The sequence below is a fragment of the Vigna unguiculata genome, chromosome 8 (assembly GCF_004118075.2).
Source record: "Vigna unguiculata cultivar IT97K-499-35 chromosome 8, ASM411807v1, whole genome shotgun sequence".
Lineage (NCBI taxonomy): Eukaryota > Viridiplantae > Streptophyta > Magnoliopsida > Fabales > Fabaceae > Vigna > Vigna unguiculata.
In genome coordinates this window covers 18,504,611-18,529,060 of record NC_040286.1, presented here as the reverse complement: position 1 = coordinate 18,529,060, position 24,450 = coordinate 18,504,611, and the positions used below count along the sequence as shown (strand labels likewise).

General features: G+C 33.4%; 1 protein-coding gene across 1 annotated transcript; it reads left to right on the top strand.

The window, feature by feature from the left end:
- The first annotated feature begins 7,761 nt into the window (after window positions 1-7,761).
- Window positions 7,762-9,384, top strand: LOC114194961 (GATA transcription factor 12-like). The gene is made up of 2 exons (XM_028085362.1): window positions 7,762-8,055; window positions 8,632-9,384. The coding sequence occupies exons 1-2, from the start codon at window positions 7,762-7,764 to the stop codon at window positions 9,382-9,384; spliced, it is 1,047 nt and encodes a 348-aa protein (XP_027941163.1).
- Window positions 9,385-24,450: the final 15,066 nt, after the last annotated feature.

Genomic DNA, 24,450 nt, shown 5'->3' with positions numbered 1-24,450 from the left:
TCCCTAGGCGATAGGAGTATCAGAGAAGCCCTGGACTGCGTGGCGCCTGGCGGCGAGGTGTGACCCGCCAAGCAATAGCCTTAAAATAGGGGGTCTAGATGGTGGCGACATGTTTTCACCAGGCGATCTATATGCATCAATACTCGCATTAAGAAGCAGAACAGTAGGGCCAAACACACAATCCCATCCCAAATGACTTGAGTTAAGCACAAACAAAATGTCTAAAAGAGATACAAATGCTCAAATTGCTTTGTGTCGGAACAAAAGTCCCTAGCAACAACACCAAAACCTTGTTATGTGAAAGAACGACAAGTGCATCGGTCGCACGTAGCAAGTAATAAATATCGTTCTCTCCTTAGTTACTTGTGAAACACATGACAACTCACAATTCAAGACTCAATTAGACAACATAATTCACAAAAACACTAAAAAAACATTTTTTGGTATTTTATGAAATAGTTGGTGTGCAACAAAATTTTAACATAGAATATTTACAATTGTCAAGACTATATTTCATTCCCTTCATTCTCATGCATTCACATCTCAATTCCATATTCAAGTCAAAATCTTAAGACATTTTCCAACACCTCAAGAACCACAAATCATGCATGAGTGGCTAAACTAAAGCAAGCATTAAGCATGAAAATCAAATACTAACATAGAAATGGAAAAGCATATGGATTAACATCACAAAATGCACAAGATTCAATTTATTACATCTAGTCTCAACACATAGGTTTAGTTGTCCATGCTGGAGAACCTAGGGTTTGCAAATAGAAGAGATAGGGAAGAAACAGAAACCAAAGAGAAGATACAAGCCTTCTCCCAAGGTTCTTGGCAACCACTCCATGCTCCAATTGTGCCTCTCATTCGCGTCTTCATCTCCAAATTGCAACCCATCTTCCTCTCCAACCCTAAAAGGGGAAAAAATAACCACGAATGAAGGAGAAGACCGTAGGAGGAGTGGGAGAGCTTCCTAACACCCCTAGCAACCTCGAATAGGCTCTCCAAGCACCCAAAAGTGTTTCTCTATCGTGTAAAATGAGGAATGTTCCAAACCCTCGCGAGAAACCAGATTACACTAATGCAGATTTGACATTTGACTTCGCCTTATAGGCCTCGGTTATAGCGGAACCGAAGCCTATAAGGAGACGGTGGCATTTTTGTAATTTTGTCCAACTTCATTGCCTCGGGTCTATGAAAAACTGGTGTAGCAAGAGGTTTTAAGCCTCGGTTAGAAAAGAACTGAAGCCTATAAGTCAGCCCAGTAAACAAAATTTCAAAAATGCCACCAGCGTCAAGATGTTTGGCCTCAGGTGTTTATGGACCGAGGCAATAAAAGGACTTTAGGCCTCGGTTATTAATTGAACTGACGCCATAAAGCCTATTAAAATCCCCAATTCGTGAACCTTAGTATCCATCGTCTCCCATAATTCTCTCCGCACGTAAAACCTCTGCACTCTCTCTACCACCACCATAATCCAACGTAGTCACTGACCAACTGCCGCCACCGTCCATCGCGTGTCATCGCTTCCGTCTCGCCATCCATTGTCGTTGATTGCATCGTCGTCTCTCACTGCCGGTGAATTCAAAAAATGGGTTTCCCTTCGTGTTTTGGTTTTTTTTTTTGCCGTTTTGATTTGTTTATGTTGCTTTGATTTTTCTTTCTATTATGAATTGTAGTAGTTTGAGTTTTGTGGTTTCAATTTTTATCATTAGGTACTCTTGCATTGTGGAATTTTGATTTCTCAAATTGTGCATCCTCTTTGATTTTGGTTCTCAATTGTTATTCAACCTTCACGCTCTCAAGTTTCATTCTAAATTGCTTTATATTTGTGGTTAATTTTTTCCTTAAATATGTTGTTATTATTATTATTATTATTTTTACCAAACAAATGCATTTACCCGGACGAAATTGGGTGTTGATAACGTCGACATTGGAATCCCTAGAGGTCGTTATGCGGACGCCTTCAAAAGCTATTTAGGAATGTTGGCACAACAGAGAATATTAATCCTTACTCCATTTTTTGATCATGTCACTGAAGTTGATCAGAACATGATATGGCAAAATTTATAGGTAACTAATATTAATGTTATTAACCTTATAGTTTGATTTTGTTGACATTATGTTAACTATTATTGATGGCATTTTCTATATTGTAGCTAACATTTGATATTCCAAATGTGGCGACGCTTAAACACAAATGTTTGTCATCGGTGGTTGAGAAATTTCATGGTTTTAAGACCAAGTTGGCGTATAGGTATGTATTTGGATCTAAAAAGAATGAAAATCCATTACTGAAATACACATGGATTGATGAAGACACCTGACTTTAGTTTTTTGAGCTTCGAACATCTAAGGGATGACATGTACGTTTATTTGAAATCATCAATTGCTCAATTGATAATTCTGTACAATTTGAACTAATTCATAAAGTGAGTTTATATGTTACAAGAAAAGGGAAAAAAAGGCTCAAAGTATAAGTGCTCAAAATAAAAACTTGCACATATTGTTTCGTGGTGGGTATAGAAAACTTGAAGAGAAGATAATGTCAGAAAAGAAAAAATCTAGGCACCTACCTTCTAAGGGTGAAGATATTGAGCCTCCTTCACCACCATCACGTCATGAAAAGTGGAAGTTAACCCGTCTACGCACATCGGGGAGCTATAGTTCTGAATCTGCATGAGAAATCTTTGAGAAAATTGTAAGATACAATTCTTCTTTATATAACTCGTTCGTCTTTTATATTGCATGATTTTCTATAAATCTTTTTGTTGCATTGCAAGATTCGTTGGTTGAGCAGAGCTCCTAAGGAGGATTCACTCCAGAAGATTATCATGACATACTTGCTATTGCAATTGGACGACCTAAGCACCATGGACGTTTGTGTGGTGTTGGATCAGGAGTCGACATACGTCAATTTTTTTGTTCCTCCTCTCGTCAATCTTTATGCAGTCATAGTGTTGATTATGAAGAAAGACTTACAGAAAGAATCACTATGAAGGTGAGAGAAGAACTTATGCACCAATTTGAGAATTATGACATTCGTTCGCCATTGGATCCTCCACTAGAACTAGACCTATTTGTGCCTCCCACGGGTAAATCTTTTTTCTATAAGTTATGGATTGAATAAATGATATTTAATCAAATAATTGAATAACATTAATAAATCATTGACTCTAATAGGTAGAAGCGGCAAGGGGAGTTGTTCAACTCCACCCATACCAGGGGATGACATGGACGACACTCATATATGTCAGCTATATATTGGGGATGGTATAGGGAAGACACTAGTGGCTCGTGGAAAAGTATTTAAGGCAGCCACAGTTCTTAATGGCATTGAGTTATCAGAGGATGAGGTTAAAGTCACGATAGAGGAGGTTCTCGTGCTATTTTCTTTAGTTCTTGTGCCAACAGATGAGATATATACTATGGCATAGACATTCCAATGTTTCCTCGCCTGGCCTAGAGATTTGGTTGATTTTGACCCCATATAGACTCTTAAACCCACCATATAATAAGTTTTTAAGTTTATATGTTTATTATATTCCAACTTAAATTATATTCCATTTTAACTAAAATGGCATCGATATAGGAAAATTCTCAATCAAAGAAGATTCCTCTCTCTTTGGACGATCCTCTTGGTGCATTTCTCCAACTTTCTCAAATCACAAATGATAAGCCGATGTAAGTTCTTTGGGATTCTAACATTTTTGGGAGAGACCTTGAGATCTAACTTTACTTGCATTCCCAAGATGTCTTGGAGCTTGTATGGGGACAAGAGGAATTGAATATTACCATTATTCAGTTATGGATGATGTAAGTCTTTTTGTCATTATATGTAGTTATTTGATTTATTTATCTATCTACTTATATCAAATCAATTTTATGTTTAGGTATTTGTCTGTGTCACTGAAACTATGGGGTTGAATGATCTATATGGGTTTGTAGACCCCCAACTCACTTATGCTTTCAACGCGGAAAAAAAAATTATTTTGTCCCTTATTGTGCTGAGTAAGTCATTTTTGTTAACTTTTGAATATAGTTTGTCATTTTAATGCATAACATTGAATTTATTTTCTTCTTAAGCATCATTGACAGTTACTTGTGGTTTCCCTAAGGAAGAACCTTGTTGTGTGGTTTTGCTCTTTGCATCGCCCTCCCCCCAACAATCTTAGACAAGTGATAGATTGGTAAGAACCTCAATGTCAATCTTATGAATATTCTTTGTTATATAAAAGTATCCTAACTTATTCCCTTTATCATAGTTCAATTGTTGGACATAAATAACATGTTGTTAGGGAGATCAACGGCTAAGGCAAAATGTCTTGCATGGTGTTCCCTCTTGGTTTGATATTTCTATCCATATATTTATAATTGTTTTATTTGATTTTCTTCCTTAATTAATTGTAATGTTGTTGATATAATATAGTGTAATAGACAAACATGCTCATATGAGTGCAATTACTATATAATGCAATGGATGACAACCATAGTGCGTGCTCGTATTACAACTAATTGGGAAATGATAATATATATATTTGAATTAAAATGAATACTTTGCAATATTGTCTCTCTATATACTAACTTAAGTTAGTGTCTTATTTTGCAAACATTCAAGAGTCCTGAGCCAATTCCCGCAAAGTCTATAAAGTTTGGTAGGATAACATGTGCCAAATTTATAATTCAGATGTACAATAATATTGATTAGGTTATGTATTTGGATTGTGGATGATTTTCCAATTGTCTTTTAAATGTATTGATCATGGATGATGTTATGTTTCATAAAATATTTTGTTCTGATTTTTGCTGGTTTCTGAAAAAAAAAATATGTAGGTTTAAATGTGAAAATAGCTATAAAATAGAAAATGCATTTAAAAAAGCAAACAACATATTAAGCCTTAGTTCTTACCATAACCGAGGCGAAAAAATGGTTTATGGCCTTGGTTCAGATCACAATCGAAGCCAAAAGGTATTCAAATTTTAAAATTAATTAAAAAATCGGTGACTATATGGCTTCGGTTCACTCTAGAACCGAAGTAGGAAACGTGTCTCTATGGCTTCCGTTGAATAGAGAACTGAGGCAGAAAAATGGCTCTATGACTTTGGTTGAACAGAGAACCGAGATAGAAAGGTGGCTCTATGGCTTCGGTTCACACTCGAGGCCAAAAGTCATCCCATTTTAGCCTCACTCTAATATGCCTCAATTCTAAAACCAGGACAGAAGACCAAACAAAACCGGGGCCAAAAACCCTTATTGCACTGGTGTAATAGTTTTATTTTTATTCTTAATATTTCAAACCACTTTAAATGCATTTCTATATTGTTTTCACTTTGGTATTTTAGACTACTTCATATGCCCTTATAATTTGATCACCTTAAAATTATTCGAAGTCATTTTTATTTTCACTTTTGCAAATATGCCTATTTTTATTACTAATAATTTAAAATCACTTTAGATACACTTCTAATTTGGTTATTTTAAAATGTATTCATAACTTTAGTGTTATAAAATATTATATTAAAATTAACAACGTTATTAAAAAATTTCTACCCTCAAATATTTTCTACCAAAAACTACGAAATTGTGGTTATCCATTACACCTAAAGATACATAAAAGCAGCATCATTTGTGTTGAGCTAAATATATATTATAATATTTCTCTTTATAATAATAATTATTATATTTTACATGTAAGAAAGTTATATTAAGGAGGCGACTAAGGTATCATTAGATTTGTTTCAAAGGTTAAATAAATTTTCCTAAATTAACAATTTTTTCTCATTTAATCAGAGACCACCGTTTTGGAATGGACATAGTAGGTCATGATATCTTTCCTATGCATAATTGACTTATGAATCTACAATTTGCATACCACTTTTTTAAGGGTTTTTTTTCCAATATTTTCCTTAAGTAAATATTGATGGCGATTCCATTTGCTTTGATGTTTAAAAAATATGGATCACGATCCCATCGTCACTCTATCGTACATGGATTATGTGATATAAACATAACTAATCTATGTTTAACAAAATTCATTTATCACATATGTTATTATATTTTATATTAATAGGCCTAACAAGCCTACAAATACATGTTATTACATGAAGTAAAATTCATCTAATAATCTTTTTTACTCATGAATATCTCATACTTTCTTACTAACTTAACCGTCAAAACTTTTGCAGGTAAACTTCTCTATTTTTGTGGTGATTCAAACCTTCGTCATATGTCAATCCATCTGGAAAACAACTCAAACAAATTCGATACGATCAAATAGTAAAAAGTTCTACTTGGTAAAACAAAATGCAAAAGGGTCGACCGGAAGAATATTTTTAAAAACTGTATTATATTTTTTTAATTTTAAAAATTTTATTTTGGAAAAAAAAAAAATTCTTAGTTGTCAACGCAAGGTGAGAAGTGATAACCGAATCCAAAGGTACTTTGAATATGGCGAGCGACACGTTTCTCACAATCTCACTCTTTACTTAACTTCCCTTGCAAATATCATTGATTTAAGTAATTATTATTAATGATTAAACTAACCACTGGTTTTAAATCTTCGTCAGTAACAATACTCTTGCAATTAACTAACTTCCTACAAATAAAGCGTTTGTGTTACTGAGGAAGACCCAACGAAAAAAGAATAAGAAAAAAAACATTCATGATAATTATTGAAACGATATCGATAAACCAAGGATTAAAAATAAATAAATAAATAAAGCACAGGAATCTCCCTCTAAACCTGTTTGATCGCTTCCTCTGGAATTGTAAACATTAATCACCTTTACATATGCTGAATTAATAAAAATATGTTTACCGATTTTATACTCACTCCTTTATTTCGTTCAAACATGAATCTATAATACATATTCAATTTGAAATTATTGTAAGTCATATATAATTCTTACCTCGAAACCAGAATTTTTAGATTTCAAACGCAATTAAACCAAATGTACTGATTAAGGTTCTGTTGAGCAATTAAGAAAATAATTACATTGCTTCGCTCATCATTTTATTATCTAGTTTCTATGGTCGATCCTATCACGTTTAAAATAAGAATCTTTATAAAAGACAATTGAATAAATAAAATGCATTTATTATTTACTATAAAAATAATAAGAGAACTAAAAATTATTTTACATTCACTTGAATGAGTTTCGCTCTTACTATATATAAATATATTTGAATTAAAGACAAAGAATGACAAAAAGATAAGTTAAATTAATTAATTTATACAAAAACTAATTATAATATTTCACATAATTTTTTAAATTTCTTTTATGGATGGTTGTGCACGAAGTTTTAGACACAATGGTAATATAGTTTTTATGATAAGATGGAGAAAACTTGGTAAACTTGGTACTTAAATTCCTTTGGTTTCCTTTAACTTAATTGAAGGCTATTTACTTAATAGTTTATGCTTTTATTTGAGTTGAAATTTGGAGGTAGGAGTGGCGTTTTGAAAAAAGAAGATGAAAAACGAGGAAAAGAAAGTCCTCTAATTTAAGTGTGGCTTGTCCCCTTCTAGCGCAAATAAACCCTCTTCTCTCCTTTTCTCTCTCTGCGAGACTCCACTCAAAACCATAACTTCTCTCACTTTTTTCCTCAAACTCCTATACTTTCTCACTCACTAATTTTCTTCACTTCTCTCGTCACGTCGTCATTCCCTTCTCCCTCTTAACCTAAACCTTAAAAATTAATCTTCAAAAAAAGACACAACACAAACAAAAATAATCCTTTTCTTACATTCGTGACAATGGAATCACCCAACTCATCCCCCATTTTCCCACAATTCACCCTAGACACCACCAAAAACAATAACCCTGACCACTTCATTGTCGAGGACCTTTTGGATTTCTCCAACGACGATGTTGTAAACGCCGACACCATTTTCGATTCTCTCCCTGTCAACTCCACCGACTCTTCCAACGTCACCGCCGTTGATAGCTGCAACTCCTCCTCCTTCTCCGGCTACGACCCCAATACCATTCCGGACATTGGTAGCCGGAATCTCTCCGATGGTCATTTTTCCGGTGACCTATGCGTACCGGTATACCACATTATATTGGTTATATAAACTTGTAACATTATAATAATAATAATAATAATTACTATATTATTATTTTTATTATTATTATTATTATTATTATTATTACTTATTGCATTAGTTATTACTCCATCTCAAAATCGATGACCAGCCAACACATTTCGCAACCTCATTACATGACCCAAGGGTAACGCACAAAGCCTGCATTCCTATTTTACCATCTTTATCTCCCATAAAATCGCTAACTTGTGTAAATACATACATCACTATCAGTTTATCCTTCTTAGGCCAATAATTTCAGGATCAGCTTAACAGAATTACCCTCATTTCACGGTCTAATAAACTACTTTTCTTACAATCGTTCCTCTAATTATTACATTTTTTTTTCTAAACATTAAAAATTTATTTTCGTTGTTGTAAACATTAAAAAATATTATTTATCTATGACCAACGTAATGAACGCTACAATTAACAGCTGCACATGCTAAAACTTGCAAGAATTTAATGTATAGCGTATGTAATAACAAATTTTTACGCAATATGTATGATTTTTGTTATTTCATCTAATTTTGAAAGCAGTACGATGATATAGCAGAGCTGGAATGGCTTTCGAATTTCGTGGAGGAGTCGTTTTCCAGCGAGGACCTGCAGAAGATGCAGCTGATATCAGGCATGAATGCGAGAAACGACCACGTATCAAAGGCCCGCGGGTTCCACTCCGAGCCCACAAGAAACGGGTTTCACTCCGAGCCCACCAGAAACAACCCGATATTCAATTCGGAAGTGTCGGTCCCAGCCAAGGCCCGTAGCAAAAGGTCCCGCGGGCCCCCATGCAACTGGGCGTCGCGCCTCCTCGTCCTGTCCCCAACGACGTCGTCTTCAGACACTGAGGTGGTTTCTCCTGTTTCCACTCATTCCGGCACAAAAAAGCCCGCAAAGGCAACGCCGAGAAAGAAGGACAGCGGCGATGGCAGTGGCGGCGACGGACGCAGGTGTCTTCATTGCGCCACGGACAAGACTCCGCAGTGGCGAACCGGGCCCATGGGTCCAAAGACGCTGTGTAACGCTTGTGGAGTGAGGTACAAGTCGGGGCGGCTGGTGCCCGAGTACAGACCCGCGGCAAGCCCAACGTTTGTTCTGACAAAACACTCGAACTCGCACCGCAAGGTGCTGGAGCTGCGAAGGCAGAAGGAGATGGTGCGGGCCCAGCAGCACCAGCAACAACAGTTCCTACAACACCATCACCATCAGAACATGCTGTTAGACGTATCCAACAGTGAAGATTACTTGGTCCACCAACACATGGGACCCGACTACAGGCAGCTTATCTAGTACGTGGAGCATCCGGTAATTTATTTTGTAGCAGAGTTATTATATGTTCATTAGGACATTCTAATTTTTATTTGCTATTGTTTCTTTCTTTTTCATCCTAATTCGTTCGGGAATGTCTTTCCCTCACTCATAATTTTTGAGTTTATGTAGACTGCACTCATCATCACTCTAATATTTCTTCAACCTGTTTCTCTTTCGGCCATATTTTCCTACACTCCATCCAAAAGGTTAATTTTCTCTACCCAATTTTTATTTTCTCATTCATATTTGTTTCTACCAACTTTTCCATAAAACTTTTTAACAATAAAATAAAATATAGTTTATCCAAATTTTATTTTTAATCTGTACATTAACTGACTTTAACAAATTAATTTTATTTTTATAACTTTTTTGAAGTTCTTGTATATAAAAAGAGTGTTTTGCGTCTGGAACTAATCGTTTTAAATAAATTTACGAACACAATAAGTTTTCGAATGATACATAACAATTTAACAGAGATTTAAGTAAATGCAAACGTAAATACAGGTTTCGTTTTAATAAAAATTGTTTTCCAGCTTAAGATGTTATAAATTATAGTTGATATGATAAATAACGTGTTACCACTACTCTAAAAACTCATATTTTCTGCTAATTTTGTTTTGAAATTTTTTTCGTAGAAAATACTTATAAATTTTGTTGTAAAAAAAAATTTTAAGAAATTGCTACCAATTTTCTTGCAAAATATTTTATATAAAACACTTTTTGCAACAAATTTTGTAGGAAATACTTACAAATTTTATAATTTTGTAGAAATGATTACCCACGAAGGAAATACATGCCAAGTAAAATTCTTAGAAAAAGTTGACAGACAAAAAGTCTTTTCTTGCAAATTTTTTAAAATCTCATGTAATATGAGAATTTCTAGTAATGTACATTTAACGTTAGCACGTTAAAGTAAAAGACTATGAATTACATAATAAAAACATATTAGCGTCCACTATAACACCTATTGTTCATTACTATCAATCGCCTATTAAGCGACGAATTTTTTATACCTATATTTACAATCATCTTGAATTTAACATTTTTAAAAAAAAAATTACATTAAAATTAAAATGTATCATTTAGAGGAATATAGACAATAAATACATTCTACAAGATAAAATAACTCTTCATTCTCTCGCAACTAAAAGGTATCCTATACTTTTGTGACATCTCTGATCATAATACATAAACCACAACCATAAAACAATCACTAAGCTAGAGAGATATAAGTTTAAAACAACCATATTAGGCATCCAACATCTTCATCGAAGCTCTTATATCATTAGCGAAATAACCCCCATTGCTGCCTCCTCCTTCCTCTTCTTTGTTTCCCTTCAATCCCTCCTCCTCTTTGCTAGGGTTTGGTGTTACATTATGGGGTATGCTTCAATATTGAAGAGATCGAGGTTCTTACAACAACATAACAATTATTGGAAGAGTTATGAGTTGGTGGGGTTCATAGAATTCACGCCAGTGGAGTTGTTGTGGGGATGATTCACTTGAGGTATGTTTTTATTTTTGTTTTTAAGGATCTGAATTATGGTTAATTGAAATTTTCTTGAAATGAGGTTTCACATTTGATCTTATTCCTATCAATTTTTTAGTTTTTGTGTTTGTGTTTCCTTTTGATAAATGTTAGTGCGTTACGTATTTTAGAACAAATTCAAGTGAAAATTGGATTATTGATTAAGTTGCTAGGGGTTTTCTCCTTAAAAAGTAAAGTCTTAGGTTATTGTAAATGTATACTTAATGATAACATTAAGGGTTTAATGTTTGTACAAGTGGTCGATCTTATGGATTGCATTAAGAAATTGTGGTTTTGTTGTGTGATGTTTATGTAATTTGTATGTGGTTGAGCTTTTATTTTGTTCTAATTGCTTTTAGATGCTTATATTTCATTATATAGATGGTCCCAATGAACTTGGTTATCTTTATGGAAAAATTATTGGTAGGTAATATATGATTGTGTCGAAGATTAAAGAAACTTACATATGACAAGGGTTTTTAGCCTTTATTTAAGTTGGTTTTAGATTGGGATTGGGATTAAATTAACTTTGTTATTGCTATTTTCGTCTAACAAGATTAGATTCTAGATGCTATAATACTTGCATGTAATGTCATGATGCTTAACTTTATGTTTGGCAATTTCTATTAGTTTCAAATTGATTCTACGAAATGAAACTGCAGTGAATACTAAATATTCATTTTACATTGAATATGAATAAACTTTTTAAAGTTTGATGAAGTTATGCTTGACAATTTGGTTTCTTTGGTGATGGTTAGGCTGAAAATCTTGTTCACTTCTCATTCTATTTACATAAACCTTCCTCATTTCAACAATTCTCTTTTTACATTGGGATGGAGACTTATATATTCAATCAAGGATTTGCTTATTGGAATAAAAGATCTTCTCTACAGGTTCTAGAAAAACCTTTTCCTCCAAGGTAATTCATCTTCTCAGTTCTATTGTTCAACAAAAAATCTTCCTTTTGTTCATTGTAATTAGAAAATTACTTTCACTCTTCTTCACGCCTTAATTTTTCTTTTCCTTTTAGCTAGAAGAAATGTAGAAGGATGTGTTTTCAAGTCTAATATAATGGCTTTCCATTCTTCTTCATGTCATTAGTAAGTGTGTGTATGCATGCCTTGTTAGAGTTGCATGTTTAAATGAAAGACCAATTTGAATAGTGATTTCAAGGTCCGTCCATCTATAGTAAATAGAAAAGGAATGCTGAAATAATGAATAACATTTTATTGCATATGCATAAATAGTATAGGAGTGCATTTATAGAGTTCATCTTTTGATGGCATATTATTTTCCAAGTTCTTGGTTAGGACTTTGGGTAGTGCTTTCATTTTTAGATTTCCATTCCTAGTGTTCAGTGAATCAAAATGAAGTAAGAAAAAGAGGAAGGGGTTGGTGTTGGAACAAATTTTTAACTAGCTAGCTCGACAATTGTGAAGGTTTTGAAATTGAAAGAAATGCAAATCAATAGGAGTTTTCTCCGTAGTATAACTACTTCTTAAAGAGGCAATTACATATGCCATAGTTTATTATGCGTTTGTAATGTTGAATCAATGCTCACAATTGGTTGTGTGCTCCAAAATTTACCTCTTATATATGTTATGCACGTGTTGAATGATAAGCTGAATTATCTTGTTCAGAATTGATATTCAAAATCTTTCCCTTTCTAAACTTCTTGAGAAAAGTTAAATTTGTTCAATAGTTGGTGACTTTCAATTCTTTTCTTTTGTTAGCTATATAGGTCTCATGAATTTTCCACTTATTCATAGTTATGATGCCATTCAAGCACTTTCTAGAAGTATTGGTAGATCAGACAAGAGGCATGACCTTGTAATTGTTGTAAGTTTATTCTTTTTGGATTTTTACACTTATTAGAAGCATGTATATATAAGCTCTAAATTTTTATATACATTTTTCTCCACAATAATTATAATGTAGTACCCATGATATTACACACTCTATTAAGTGCACAAAAATTTACTGCATGTTGTCTTTTCTTATTTGGTTATATGTTTGTTTGAAAAAAAAATAGTATTTACCATTCCTTTTATTTGGATGCATTATTGGTTTAATAGGTTCCACTCAAGTTGTCCACACCTTTTATTGTATAGATTTCATGTGATGTTATTATTTGGCTAGTGTGTTAAGCGACTACTAAATTAAATTAATATTACTTTTATTGTCTTAGCATCAGCTTTAGCGTCGATTTGACCCACTCTAATTGCGTCAGCTTAATGTGGGCTTAGCCCACTCAAATAGCGGTGTCGGCATTGCTTCCATGCTTTTAATGTTGCTATCTTAGAGGACGAAAAACCAACTCTAATCATCTTTTAGCCTCTACTTTTTACACTTTGTGTTAGTTTTTGGCCCACTCAAATAAGCATATTTCTTGTAGTGATTCTAAACATTGTGTATCCTTTAGGCAATGATTATTTAACCGATGCATTTTTGTTTAGACCATAATTATTTAATCACCACGAGACAATTGGAGCACCCTTCAATATCTCCCCTCCATTAATTATCCCATTAGGAATCAAACTTTTTGGTTGTGACTTGGCCCACCTGGCCTACATCAGAAGATAATTGTGCAATCTGCAACAATCTCCCCTTGAACAATTTCCCTCCTAAGAATCAAACTCGTGACCTTGACTTTGAGAACAATTGTTAGATCAAGCGCTTCCCACTAGCCAAAAGCTATAATTAATAGTCAAAGTGCAACTCTTTCTACTCAAGAATGTAATAACCCAAATGACACAATTTGATTGTGACTTATTCCACCTGACCTCCGTCATGAGACAATTGATGCACCGTACAAAATTTTAATTATTATTGGATCACGTGATGGTAATCTAAAATATTTAAAGTTAAATTACCCATAAGTTTAAATATGTAGTCTAAAATACCCACACTTTTAAATATGTGGTAAAAACTACCCATAATTTTAAAAATGTGATCTAAATTATCCATGTTTTAATAATTATTGCATATAACTATCTATAATATTTTCTAACACATTGCTTAAAACAATTAGGCAATGCTTTTGCTTTACACTCTCAATTAAAGGAAAATAAAAGGGTTAAATATGTTTTTAGTCCCTCAAGTTTCAGTGAATTTTGGAATTAGTCCCTCATCAAAACTTTATACCAATTTAGTCCTTTTAACCAAATTTTGTTAAGTTTATCTAACGTTTCAAGTACATTTCATGATAGTATTTAAGTTAACATTGAAGCAAAAATGTGTCAAACAGTGTAAATAATTTAAATACTATCATGAAATGCGCTTGAAACATCAGATAAACTTAACAAAATTTGGCTAAAAGGACTAAATTCATGCATTTTGAAAGATGAAGGACTAAATTGGTCAAAAGTTTTGATAAGGGACTAATTCCAAATTTCGCTGAAACTTGAGGGACCAAAAACATATTTAACCCAAAATAAAACTCAATATACAACTAATAATAAAATTTGTGACTTATTCGTATTTTAGGAAATACGTTTTTAGTCATTGTCATGTAAGCATTGCCTAATTTATAAAATGATGTACATCTAATGTCATGTATTGATCAATGACAACATGGCATACTATTGAAAGGTTTGTGCTTTGAATCAAATTCATAGATTTTACACCTATCATATGACCTCTCATGAAATATTAGAAATCATGAGTGAATCACACAATGAAAGAAACTAAGCTCAAGTCTCACAAAGGTAAAACTTGTAAAAATTGGTTCAAAAAACTAATTCTTCATATAAAATACTCAACTCAATCGAATGAAGGACTTTAGATCAAGTTAGAAACTATCAACTAAGAATGGAAAATTTGAAATTACTCACAATAATGAACTATAAATAAAAAATCAATCTCTAAGTAATATTTGTGAAGGTTTTCTAAAAACAACAAATAAACTCAAATAAAACTATCTACACAAGTTCAAAATAGTAAACACAGTTTACAATAATAAAGAAAAATATGAAACAACAAAAGCAATTCAAAACAAAGAATAAAACTTAAAATAGTAGTACTGCAATTTTTCTAATTTGTAAAAATAGCAAATGAATCAAGACAAAGCAAAGGTTTAAACAACAAAAAGAAATTCAAAATCAGAAATATATGTAGTAAGCAATAAAGGAAAACAAGTAGAAAAGAAAAAAATTAAACCCTTCCCCCCACACTTGAATGACACATTGTCCTTAATGTGTAAAGGGATAACTAAACAAAGTAAAAAAGAAGAGAAAAGAAACATAACTACATTATCTTAAAAATTACGAACAATTTTGCCTAATTCAGATTGGCCACAAGTTAAAGTTTACTTTTTTTTATTTTTATGTAGAACATTTCACTTTCTAACATACTATTTATTATTCTATAGTTACTAATTATACTAATTAAAAAAAATACTAAATTTATGATATTGTAATTACAAACAAGAAAAAGGTAAGAACTCTTTAAGATGACTTTCTCATGATCAATCTGCCCATGCTCTATTGAATCTGCACATTCATAGCAGGCTTTGACAACAACAATACTGCTTCATCCAATGTAGGGAACTGAATGCTTAGAATTGGATTAGGGCCTTTTAGTTACTCCCAACAACTACATTTATCTCACATTCAACAAACAAAACAATGTTTGTGCTATTAAAACTAAAATTAGCGTCAATAAATTTATTTGAATCAACAACTTGATCATTAAAATCCAAGTCAGTGGTAATGTGTAAATCAATAGTAGTTCTATTTTTATCAATTTCAATTTCATCAAGATTCAAAATATCATAATAGACAATATTATGATCATTTAAGAAAAAAAAAACTTCTATTGATTACTTTAGATGATCAAATTGTTAAACTACACCTTGATATCACCAAATTTCGTGGTCAAACTTCCATTGTGCATATCAATAATGGTTTCGAAAGTCATTAGGAATGGACTTCCAAGAATGATTGTAGATTTGTGCATGGAACTTCCATCTTGCATTTCAAGGATGTGAAAATTAGTTTGGATGATTGAATCTTTCACCTTCACTAAAACATCTTCAAATATACTCCATTAATCATTAGTGCTTTGATTGGCTAATTAGATAATCGCGTTTGTTGGCCTTAACTCACCTAAATGCAACATTTTGTAAACTAAAAAAGCAGACTTGATCATGAATGATTGAATCTTTCACCTTCATTAAAACATCTTCAAATATACTCCATTAATGATTAATGCTTCAATTGGCTAATTAGATGATCACGTTTGTTGGCTTTAACTCACATGAATGCAACATTTTGTAAACTAAAAAAACAAGCATGATATTTATTGAAGCACCAAGATCCACCAAAGCATAAGCAATAGTCTGCTCTTCAATAGTCCATGGTATATTGAATTATCCTAGATCACCATATTTTAAAGGCATTCTTGACTGAGAAATTATTGAAATATTTTCTATTTAAGGATTCCTCAGCCCCCTATTATATGTGCACAAATCCTTCAAAAATATAACACATTTAAGGACCTATTTAATCACTTCCAGCACAAACATGTTTATCTCAACCTTTTGGAATATCCTCATCATTTCTTTGTTAGCTTCTAATATTTTCTCAACTAGAACAACTCATGAGGGGAATGGTAGAGTAGCTCTCTATCTTGACAACTCTTCCTTCTCCAATTGATTTGCTTTTTCCATTGGTGCATTTATTGCTTTTCAACTTCTAAGGGTAATAAGACTGAGATTTCTTGTTGATTCCAACACTTTTGAAGTAAAAATTGTACCAGATTTATTTTCCAACCCCTTCTTTGCCACTTTAATTTCGCATTTTGTTTTAGTTGTTCCAGTTTATTTGCTTCCTCAAAAGCTTCTGACTAAGATCATTCTTGTAGTAGTTGAGATTGGATTTTTCTTGCACTAGGAATCTGCCTCATTAGTGGTGGTACATATTTCTATTGTAGTCCTTTATGATGAAAATTGTACAGTTGTGAAGGTTTGTGAAAATTTTGCTGATTTTGGGGTATCAATCCCATTCTAGACTAAAAGTAACTGTGTTGTCTATAATGTTTGTGTGATTCTTTTTCTTGTTGATTCATAGTTAATTGCTTCATCAGCACTTTCAGTTCAAACATTTTGTTTTTGAGTTAAGCAATTTCAACATATTGATCCATCCTTGCACATTCCACAACTTCTTTCACTAGTCTAACACTACTAATTCAATTATATTACTGAGAATTCTCAACCATGTTGGAAATTAAAATTGTAGCAGCAATTGGTGTCTAGTTCATTAGTGCCCCTCCATTAATCAATCAACACTTTGTCCATATAATTCAGACCTACATAGAAGTATTGATTTAACAGTTGTTCACTAATCTGGTGGTTTGGACAAGTGGCACACAGTTTAATGAAAATCTTCATGTATTCAGATAAACTCCCCCTTGTAATTGTTTGATAGCATTGATCTCCTTCAGTATAGCAAATGTTCTTCAGGCTAGAAAAACTTTCTTTAGAAATCTCCTTTGAATCTTGTTCCAACTATCAATAGAAGTTAACTTATAAAGCAACCAATCCTTAAGATCATTGTATAGAGAATATGGAAAAGCTTTCATTTTGACCTCTTCCTATGGAACATAAATAGGCATCATAATAGAGCACACCACCTTGAATTCATGTAAGGTTTCTTGTGTGATTCAAGAAAGTTGTATTGGGTGTAATTTCTTTCTCAACAAATTATTTGTGAGGATATTGTTGAAATAGTGAAAAAGTCAAGCTTAGGTTATCTTGAATAACCGGATGTAATTCCTTTAAAGTGAACCAGTATAAAATTTGTGTGCACTAATTTCATTTTTCTTCAAATTTAAAGTTCTAGTTGATTTCATCAAGAAAATTAATAAGTTGCATCTTTCATAACAAATATGGCGTAATTATGTCATCATTTAACAAATTTGTTTGTTTGTTAAATTCTTGCGTTATCTTCAATATCAAATCAATTAAATCTGGCATATAATTGTTGTGTGAAAAATATTAAGATTTACTGTCAAGTTTTTAATCTATTGATTTCTCATTTTAGTTAGTTAAAATAGATTATCAAAGAATGATGCATGTTTAAATATTGTGCTCAAATCAACATGAACATGAAGCTTTTATGATGTACGATGCATGATTGATATGAAAAATAGTATGGAAACGTGAATGGAATGTAGCCAAAGGTTTACCTATGCCTCGAATAGTGTAAAAGTGCAAAAACGCAAAGTGTTTGATAAAATTATCCAACGAAACTCTAACTTCTACCAATTGTTTGACAAATTGCATGTAAGAACGAATGTGGGAATGCAAATGAAGTGTTTAAAATCATTTAATTATGAAAATACAACAAAATCACTTATTAAACCAACTTTGACAACACTTAGTCAAATTTGGTTTTAATAGCAAATGTGTATTGTGTACAAACTAAATTTCTATGAGATGCAATGCATGAAATCATGTTATGAGTGTTCAAATAAATCTAAAGCAACATTAACTAAGTATTGAATGCATGGATTTAACAAAATAACATGAATAGCATGAAATATCCAAATTTAGTAAAACTGGAAAATCCAACTATATGAAATGCATAATAACTGGAAAATAGATTCTAAAATTCGAATTGAGCACTCAAACATGTTCCAAATGTGGTAATAATGATAAAACAATGGCTAGAACGAAGGATTAACAATAGAAACAAAAATTTACTATCTAAAACCTAAAATTTGAAAAATTGCACTTAACAAAATTAACTAACAAAAGCTAACCTAACCATCAAATTGAATAATTTGTAAAACATGAATCGAAACCAAAAATTAAGGCTAAAACTAAATTACTAACACAATTACAATGTAAAACTAAGAAACTAGAATTGAAACAACAACTAAAACTCTAAAATGCATGAAGAATTAAAAATACATAAAGTAACAACATTGAGTGAACATTCGAACAAAATAAACAAGTGTAGAAAACATGTTATTCATTGAAATGAACGAAAATGTAAAGAGAAAAACACCTATAAATGAAATTAATAAGAGAAGAACAAAATTAGAGAAGAATAATTTAATTTAACAAATTGAAATGTAAAAATCAATGTAGGAAACCTAAATTACAGCAAGGAATGGCACTACTAAGCCAAGAGAGGCTTGAACAATACTTGGAAAACCAATGAATGAAACTCCTCAAATGCTTAATGTTATGCAAAATACAGTATGAGGTGGTGTGTGGTATTGTGAGATGATTATGTGCAGTGATGTGTTTAATGAGTTCCTCCAATAGCATTATATAAACATTCCCACAACTCAATCTAAAAACTGGAAAACTAAAAAATTCAAGTAAAGAAATAACTAACTACCTAACTCTAGTTTTAGGTAACCTAAGTTACAGGTTGTAAGACCCGAGAAATTTAAATAATTAATTAAATAATTATTTAATAAATGCGGGAAGTAGGAGCCTTTAAGGCATTTAATGCGGATTGCTATGATGTGGAAAAGTACTAGTTCAAATGGTTGAGAGTACTTAATTATGTGAGAGAACTTGGGTTCAAGTTCTATGTACGCCATTTGTGTGTTAATTAATTATTATTGTTTTTAATAATATGCTAGAGCATGTTGAGTGATAATATAATCATAAAATTATATTAATCATCACGAAATATGAATTGGTTAAATGGTTGAACATTGATTTGGCTTTGGCATAGTAAGGGGTTTAAAACTTGGCTTTGGCATCATTAAACCGACATTAAGACACCAATTATTGATCAATTAAGGGAAAAAGAGAGAGGTTTTGTGGCTGGTTTTGTTGGATAGGTAGAGGAATACGAAAATCAAAGTAAGGTGAGTGTATTGTGTGAGGCATTGAGGCTAAAATGAGGAGAACTAAGGAAGGCTATTGGAAGTAAAGGAGAACCAAGGGCTACTCAAGTTTTAAGCAAAGGAAACCAGGTTGGGGAGCTGAACCCGAAATTTATGTTGTTTTGTTAATGATATACAATTAATGTTTCTTGTTGAATCAATTTGCAAATTCTGGGTTTTGGAAATTTTCCAGAAACCGCCTGGCAGACGATGAACTGTCACCAGACGACTCATCCTATTTTTTCTTGTTTTTTGGGTTCCCCAAGGCAACCGCCTGACGATGAGCTTTGTGCCGCCAGGTGACGCGTGACAGATTAACCCAGATGTTGGGTTTTGCTTGAACTACCTGGCGGGGATGAACACCTATAAGGCGACGCGAGCCAATGCTGGCTCGGTTTTGGTGTTTTGAGTATTTTGGTTGAAATCTAAACAGAAGGGAAGGAGTCTTTAGCTTTTAATTGAATATTGGATGATAGAAAATTAGGGAATTTCACTGTCAATTGGAGTTAATTTGAGAGAACTCTTATAAACCCTTTTAGGGTTGGAAGAATTGGGGGTTGTGTAGAATTGAGCGTAATAGTTGTTAATTATACTAAAATTGTTGTTGGAATCAGTCGAGGTGTTTAATGGTGTCATTGTTATCGTATTTTTGGAGAGAAACGACTAAGATAGGCAGAGAAAAGCATTAGAGAGGCATGAGGGGTTCCTTGTAGGTGCTGCAAATTCTAGGAAATTGGCCAGGAACACATGCCCGCTTGGCGGCTCGGGGCTTGCTGCCAAGCGCCAACGCAAAGACAGTGGGTCTATGTGGCTGTGGGACATAGTGATGGTTTTGGGTGTTGTTACTGGAAGAAATTGATGATGGAGTTCTTGGACATGAATTAAAGAGGTTGGAATTATCTTAGAATTTAATGGTATTAGCTATTATAGGTCTTGCTTATATAAATTATGACATAGTGGGAATTATGGACTTGGATAATTTGGGTGCAAGGGGTCTAGAGACTTGACCTATTTTTGTGAGTGGGTTTGGTAAACAATTAGATAGTAGAGAATGGGAATTTAAGTCAAGGCTAATGTTAGAATGGGAGTGAGTTGTGACACTTAAGAGGAGTTGACTTGGAATGAGTTGGGAATGGTTGTAATGACTAGAATCAAGGTTAAGGAATAAGCAAAATGAGTGCATTGTGGTATGGTGGTGAGTAATAAGGTTAACTTTAAGAAAGCCAAATTTTGTAAACTTGGAAGGTTGAACTTCTATGGAAGTAGGAAATTTGATAATAAGTTAGCCTCTAGGAAAGCAATTCCACTAAACTAGTGAAAGACATCGTGAGTTTTGATGCCTGGGTTGAGTAATCAAATCTGTGTAGGATTGCAAAGAAACCAGTATTGTGCTTGTACTGATACAACGCCTAGTAGTGGTTTTTAGACCGCTAGGCGATAGCAGCAGCGTCAATGGGGTCAGGAAGCGAGTGCGCCTGGCGATGAGGCTAGTCCCGCCAGGCGGGGTCTGTAGTGTTGCTGGTTTTGAGGCGCTACGCGCGTGGCAGTACCTGTCCCCTGCCAGGCGGTCTAGAAGCGGGCAGTGCCTGGCGGGACGTGTCCCCTACCAGACGATTTGTGTTGTAGCAGCTTTTGGTTGCTGGTTCTGTATGTGTGATCTACAAGGCTTCTAGGATATCTTAAAGGTCGGCTTGCTGGTGTTCCTTGAGTTGAGCTCGGAACGTATCCCTTGAGTTGAGCTCGGGATAGGGGTTAAGCACGTGGCATTGCTCGAGTTGACCTTAGAATGGCATCCCTCGAGTTGAGCTCAGGATGGCGGATGAACACGAGGAACCCTTGAGTTGAGCTCAGGTTGGCGAGTGTTACCAGTGTGAGTGTGCTGTTTATGGCCAGTACGGATGGGTCTAGATAGATGAAGCCCAATCTTCTTGGATCCTTCTTGCCATCGCTCTTGTGGTTGGTCCATTGGCTAGGGGTTTGCCATCAACAAAGGAGTTGAACCTTGTCCAAGATTATTAATGACTTTGAAGAAACGCATGGCATCCGGTTAGAAGTTCATTAGAAACTTTCTACATGACCTACATTAGCTAGTCCAATTCGACAGAAGTTGTGAAGTTGACAGACTAAAATGGGTGCAAATAGGAAGTGAATTGGGGAAGGGTGAGAGTGAATGTAGTAGTGGTGAAAGAGGTTGGGTGTGAAAGTGTGTTCTCACATAGACTTGTGAACATGGTGGCTAGACTGGTGCAACCAATTGTTGCAGCACAAGCACTGTAAATAACAATGGTGGTACTAGCGACAACAATGGCAGCATAAACAACAATTGTTGATAGCGATAAGAGCAAGTGACGAGAATGCGAGGAAACAGTAACATAATTCCAAGTTGAAAGCTTTGATAATGGAATACAAGTGGGGTGTGCAGAACAAACTCGAACGATAGTGAATGTCAGACGTGAGACACCGAACCAACAAGGGACAAGTGTGAGCGGTGAGAGCACAAGCTGCACGAGTGCGAGTGTAATGAGTAGGAATAATGCAAAGTTGAAGAAACTAGGAAATAAAAAGCCATATGAGAAAGGAATAGTTACGTTTTTTACCTGATATGCAACACTTTTAACAACGATTTTGCATGTAATCGTCATTATTTCCCCTTAAATCTCACTTTTAGCGACAATTCCCTTGTGTAATCATGTCCTTTACCCCACCTCTATAACACATTACTTTTTTTTACATAAAAATAATATTTATCATTTCTTGTATTTCACTTTCTTATTAACTTAAACATGTAATTTACATCCTTCAACAATAAAATTGGTTTTTGTGCTAACTGTAAAAATATTATCCATAAATGCATATAAGCCCCTAAAATTTTCTAAAATTACAAATGGACCCCGATATATTTTTTAATGATTGCAAATTGGTCCTTAATTTATTTTAGTATTTGCAAATCAATCCTTAAGTATTTTTCATGATTATAATTTAGTCACTCCCATTTTTTAATAATTGTGATTAGGCCCCTAACAAACTAATTATGATGACTTCTGCAAATACGTTAACATTTCAATGCAAAATTTTCATTATATACAATTATGAATTTTTTGAACGATCCTTGTTTCCTTTTTTATTTCTATTATGAGTTTAAAGTCAGAATTAAATATTATTGAATAGTGTCGTTAAATATATTGTAAAATCCATCAGTATTAAGATTCATAGAATTTTTTCTAAAATCTAAGAAATAAAAAACCAATCAATAATCCATAGAAATAGATGTTATAACATGTTAAAAGTAATTTGAAATGTATATATTTTTTTTCTTATTGAAATGCATGATTTTAGGTGATGACTTGGGCCCTACCATAGGTCCAATCAAAGGCCTAGAGGCATTTTCAAAAGAATACAAGAAGACATGGAACTTAAAGACTATAATGGACCTAATGGGTTTTTAATGTTTTTCCCATGGGCCAAGGAGGACATAAAGATTTGATGGGCTTTCTAATAGTCTACTAGTCTAGTTTTAATTTAGGCCATGCATTAGGCCAAGCTTTCAATAATTGTAAAAACACTAAAACATAACTTGAAGTAAGTTGGATCGTAAAACACCTAACTATTGAAATTAGAGCCATCTAGCATGCTCCATGCATTGCACATTTAGCACATGGTGAAATTGAGGTAGGCGTGACTTGCCACATAGCATGTGATTTGTAATGGTTGATCAAGAGGTTAGGAGTTTAGGCACCAATTTGAATTGAGCATGTGTTTCATTTGCATTTCATTTAAGCACCACTTTAGCTTAGCTTTGGAGCTACCTTCTACCAAGGAGGACATAAAGATTTGATGGGCTTTCTAATAGTCTACTAGTCTAGTTTTAATTTAGGCCATGCATTAGGCCAAGCTTTCAATAATTGTAAAAACACTAAAACATAACTTGATGTAAGTTGGATCGTAAAACACCTAACTATTGAAATTAGAGCCATCTAGCATGCTCCATGCATTGCACATTTAGCACATGGTGAAATTGAGGTAGGCGTGACTTGCCACATAACATGTGATTTGTAATGGTTGATCAAGAGGTTAGGAGTTTAGGCACCAATTTGAATTGAGCATGTGTTTCATTTGCATTTCATTTAAGCACCACTTTAGCTTAGCTTTGGAGCTACCTTCTACTATAAAGGAAGTCCTCCACCCTTTGTAATTGGCACCCTTGAATGTGTAAGGAAATGTTATTGAGATCATTTCACAACTTGGGTGCCAAATTTGATAACGTTGTCGTTAACGCGATCAAATTAATACTACTAAACTATAGCAACTTCAGTATTGCTAATATAGTAGTCAAGAAAATAGAAAGAGTAAAGTAATCCAAAGTCATTTCCCAATGAACACAAAATTATTTTTTAACAAATTAGTTGTTATAAAAACTACACAAAATGGTTAATCAAATAAAATAAGGAATAAAGAAATAAAATTTGAAAAGGACAAAAAGATAAAAAACAATGATAAAGAAAAATAGATTGATTCCACTACCTTTTCAAAATAGATCCATCATCGATTATCTAAAGATTATTTCTCAATTAATTATTGTTGTAGATTTGCAAATTAATCAATGTAAATTCTCAATTAATTTGTTGGCGTTCTTACTATTCACCAAAGTAAATTCTCAATCAAAACAAGAA

Excerpts from the sequence above, each read along its gene's own strand:
- LOC114194961 (XM_028085362.1), top strand. The coding sequence starts at position 7,762 with ATGGAATCACCCAACTCATCCCCCATTTTCCCACAATTCACCCTAGAC. Across the intron at positions 8,056-8,631 it reads CCGGTGACCTATGCGTACCG|TACGATGATATAGCAGAGCT; the intron begins GTATACCACATT and ends TTTTGAAAGCAG.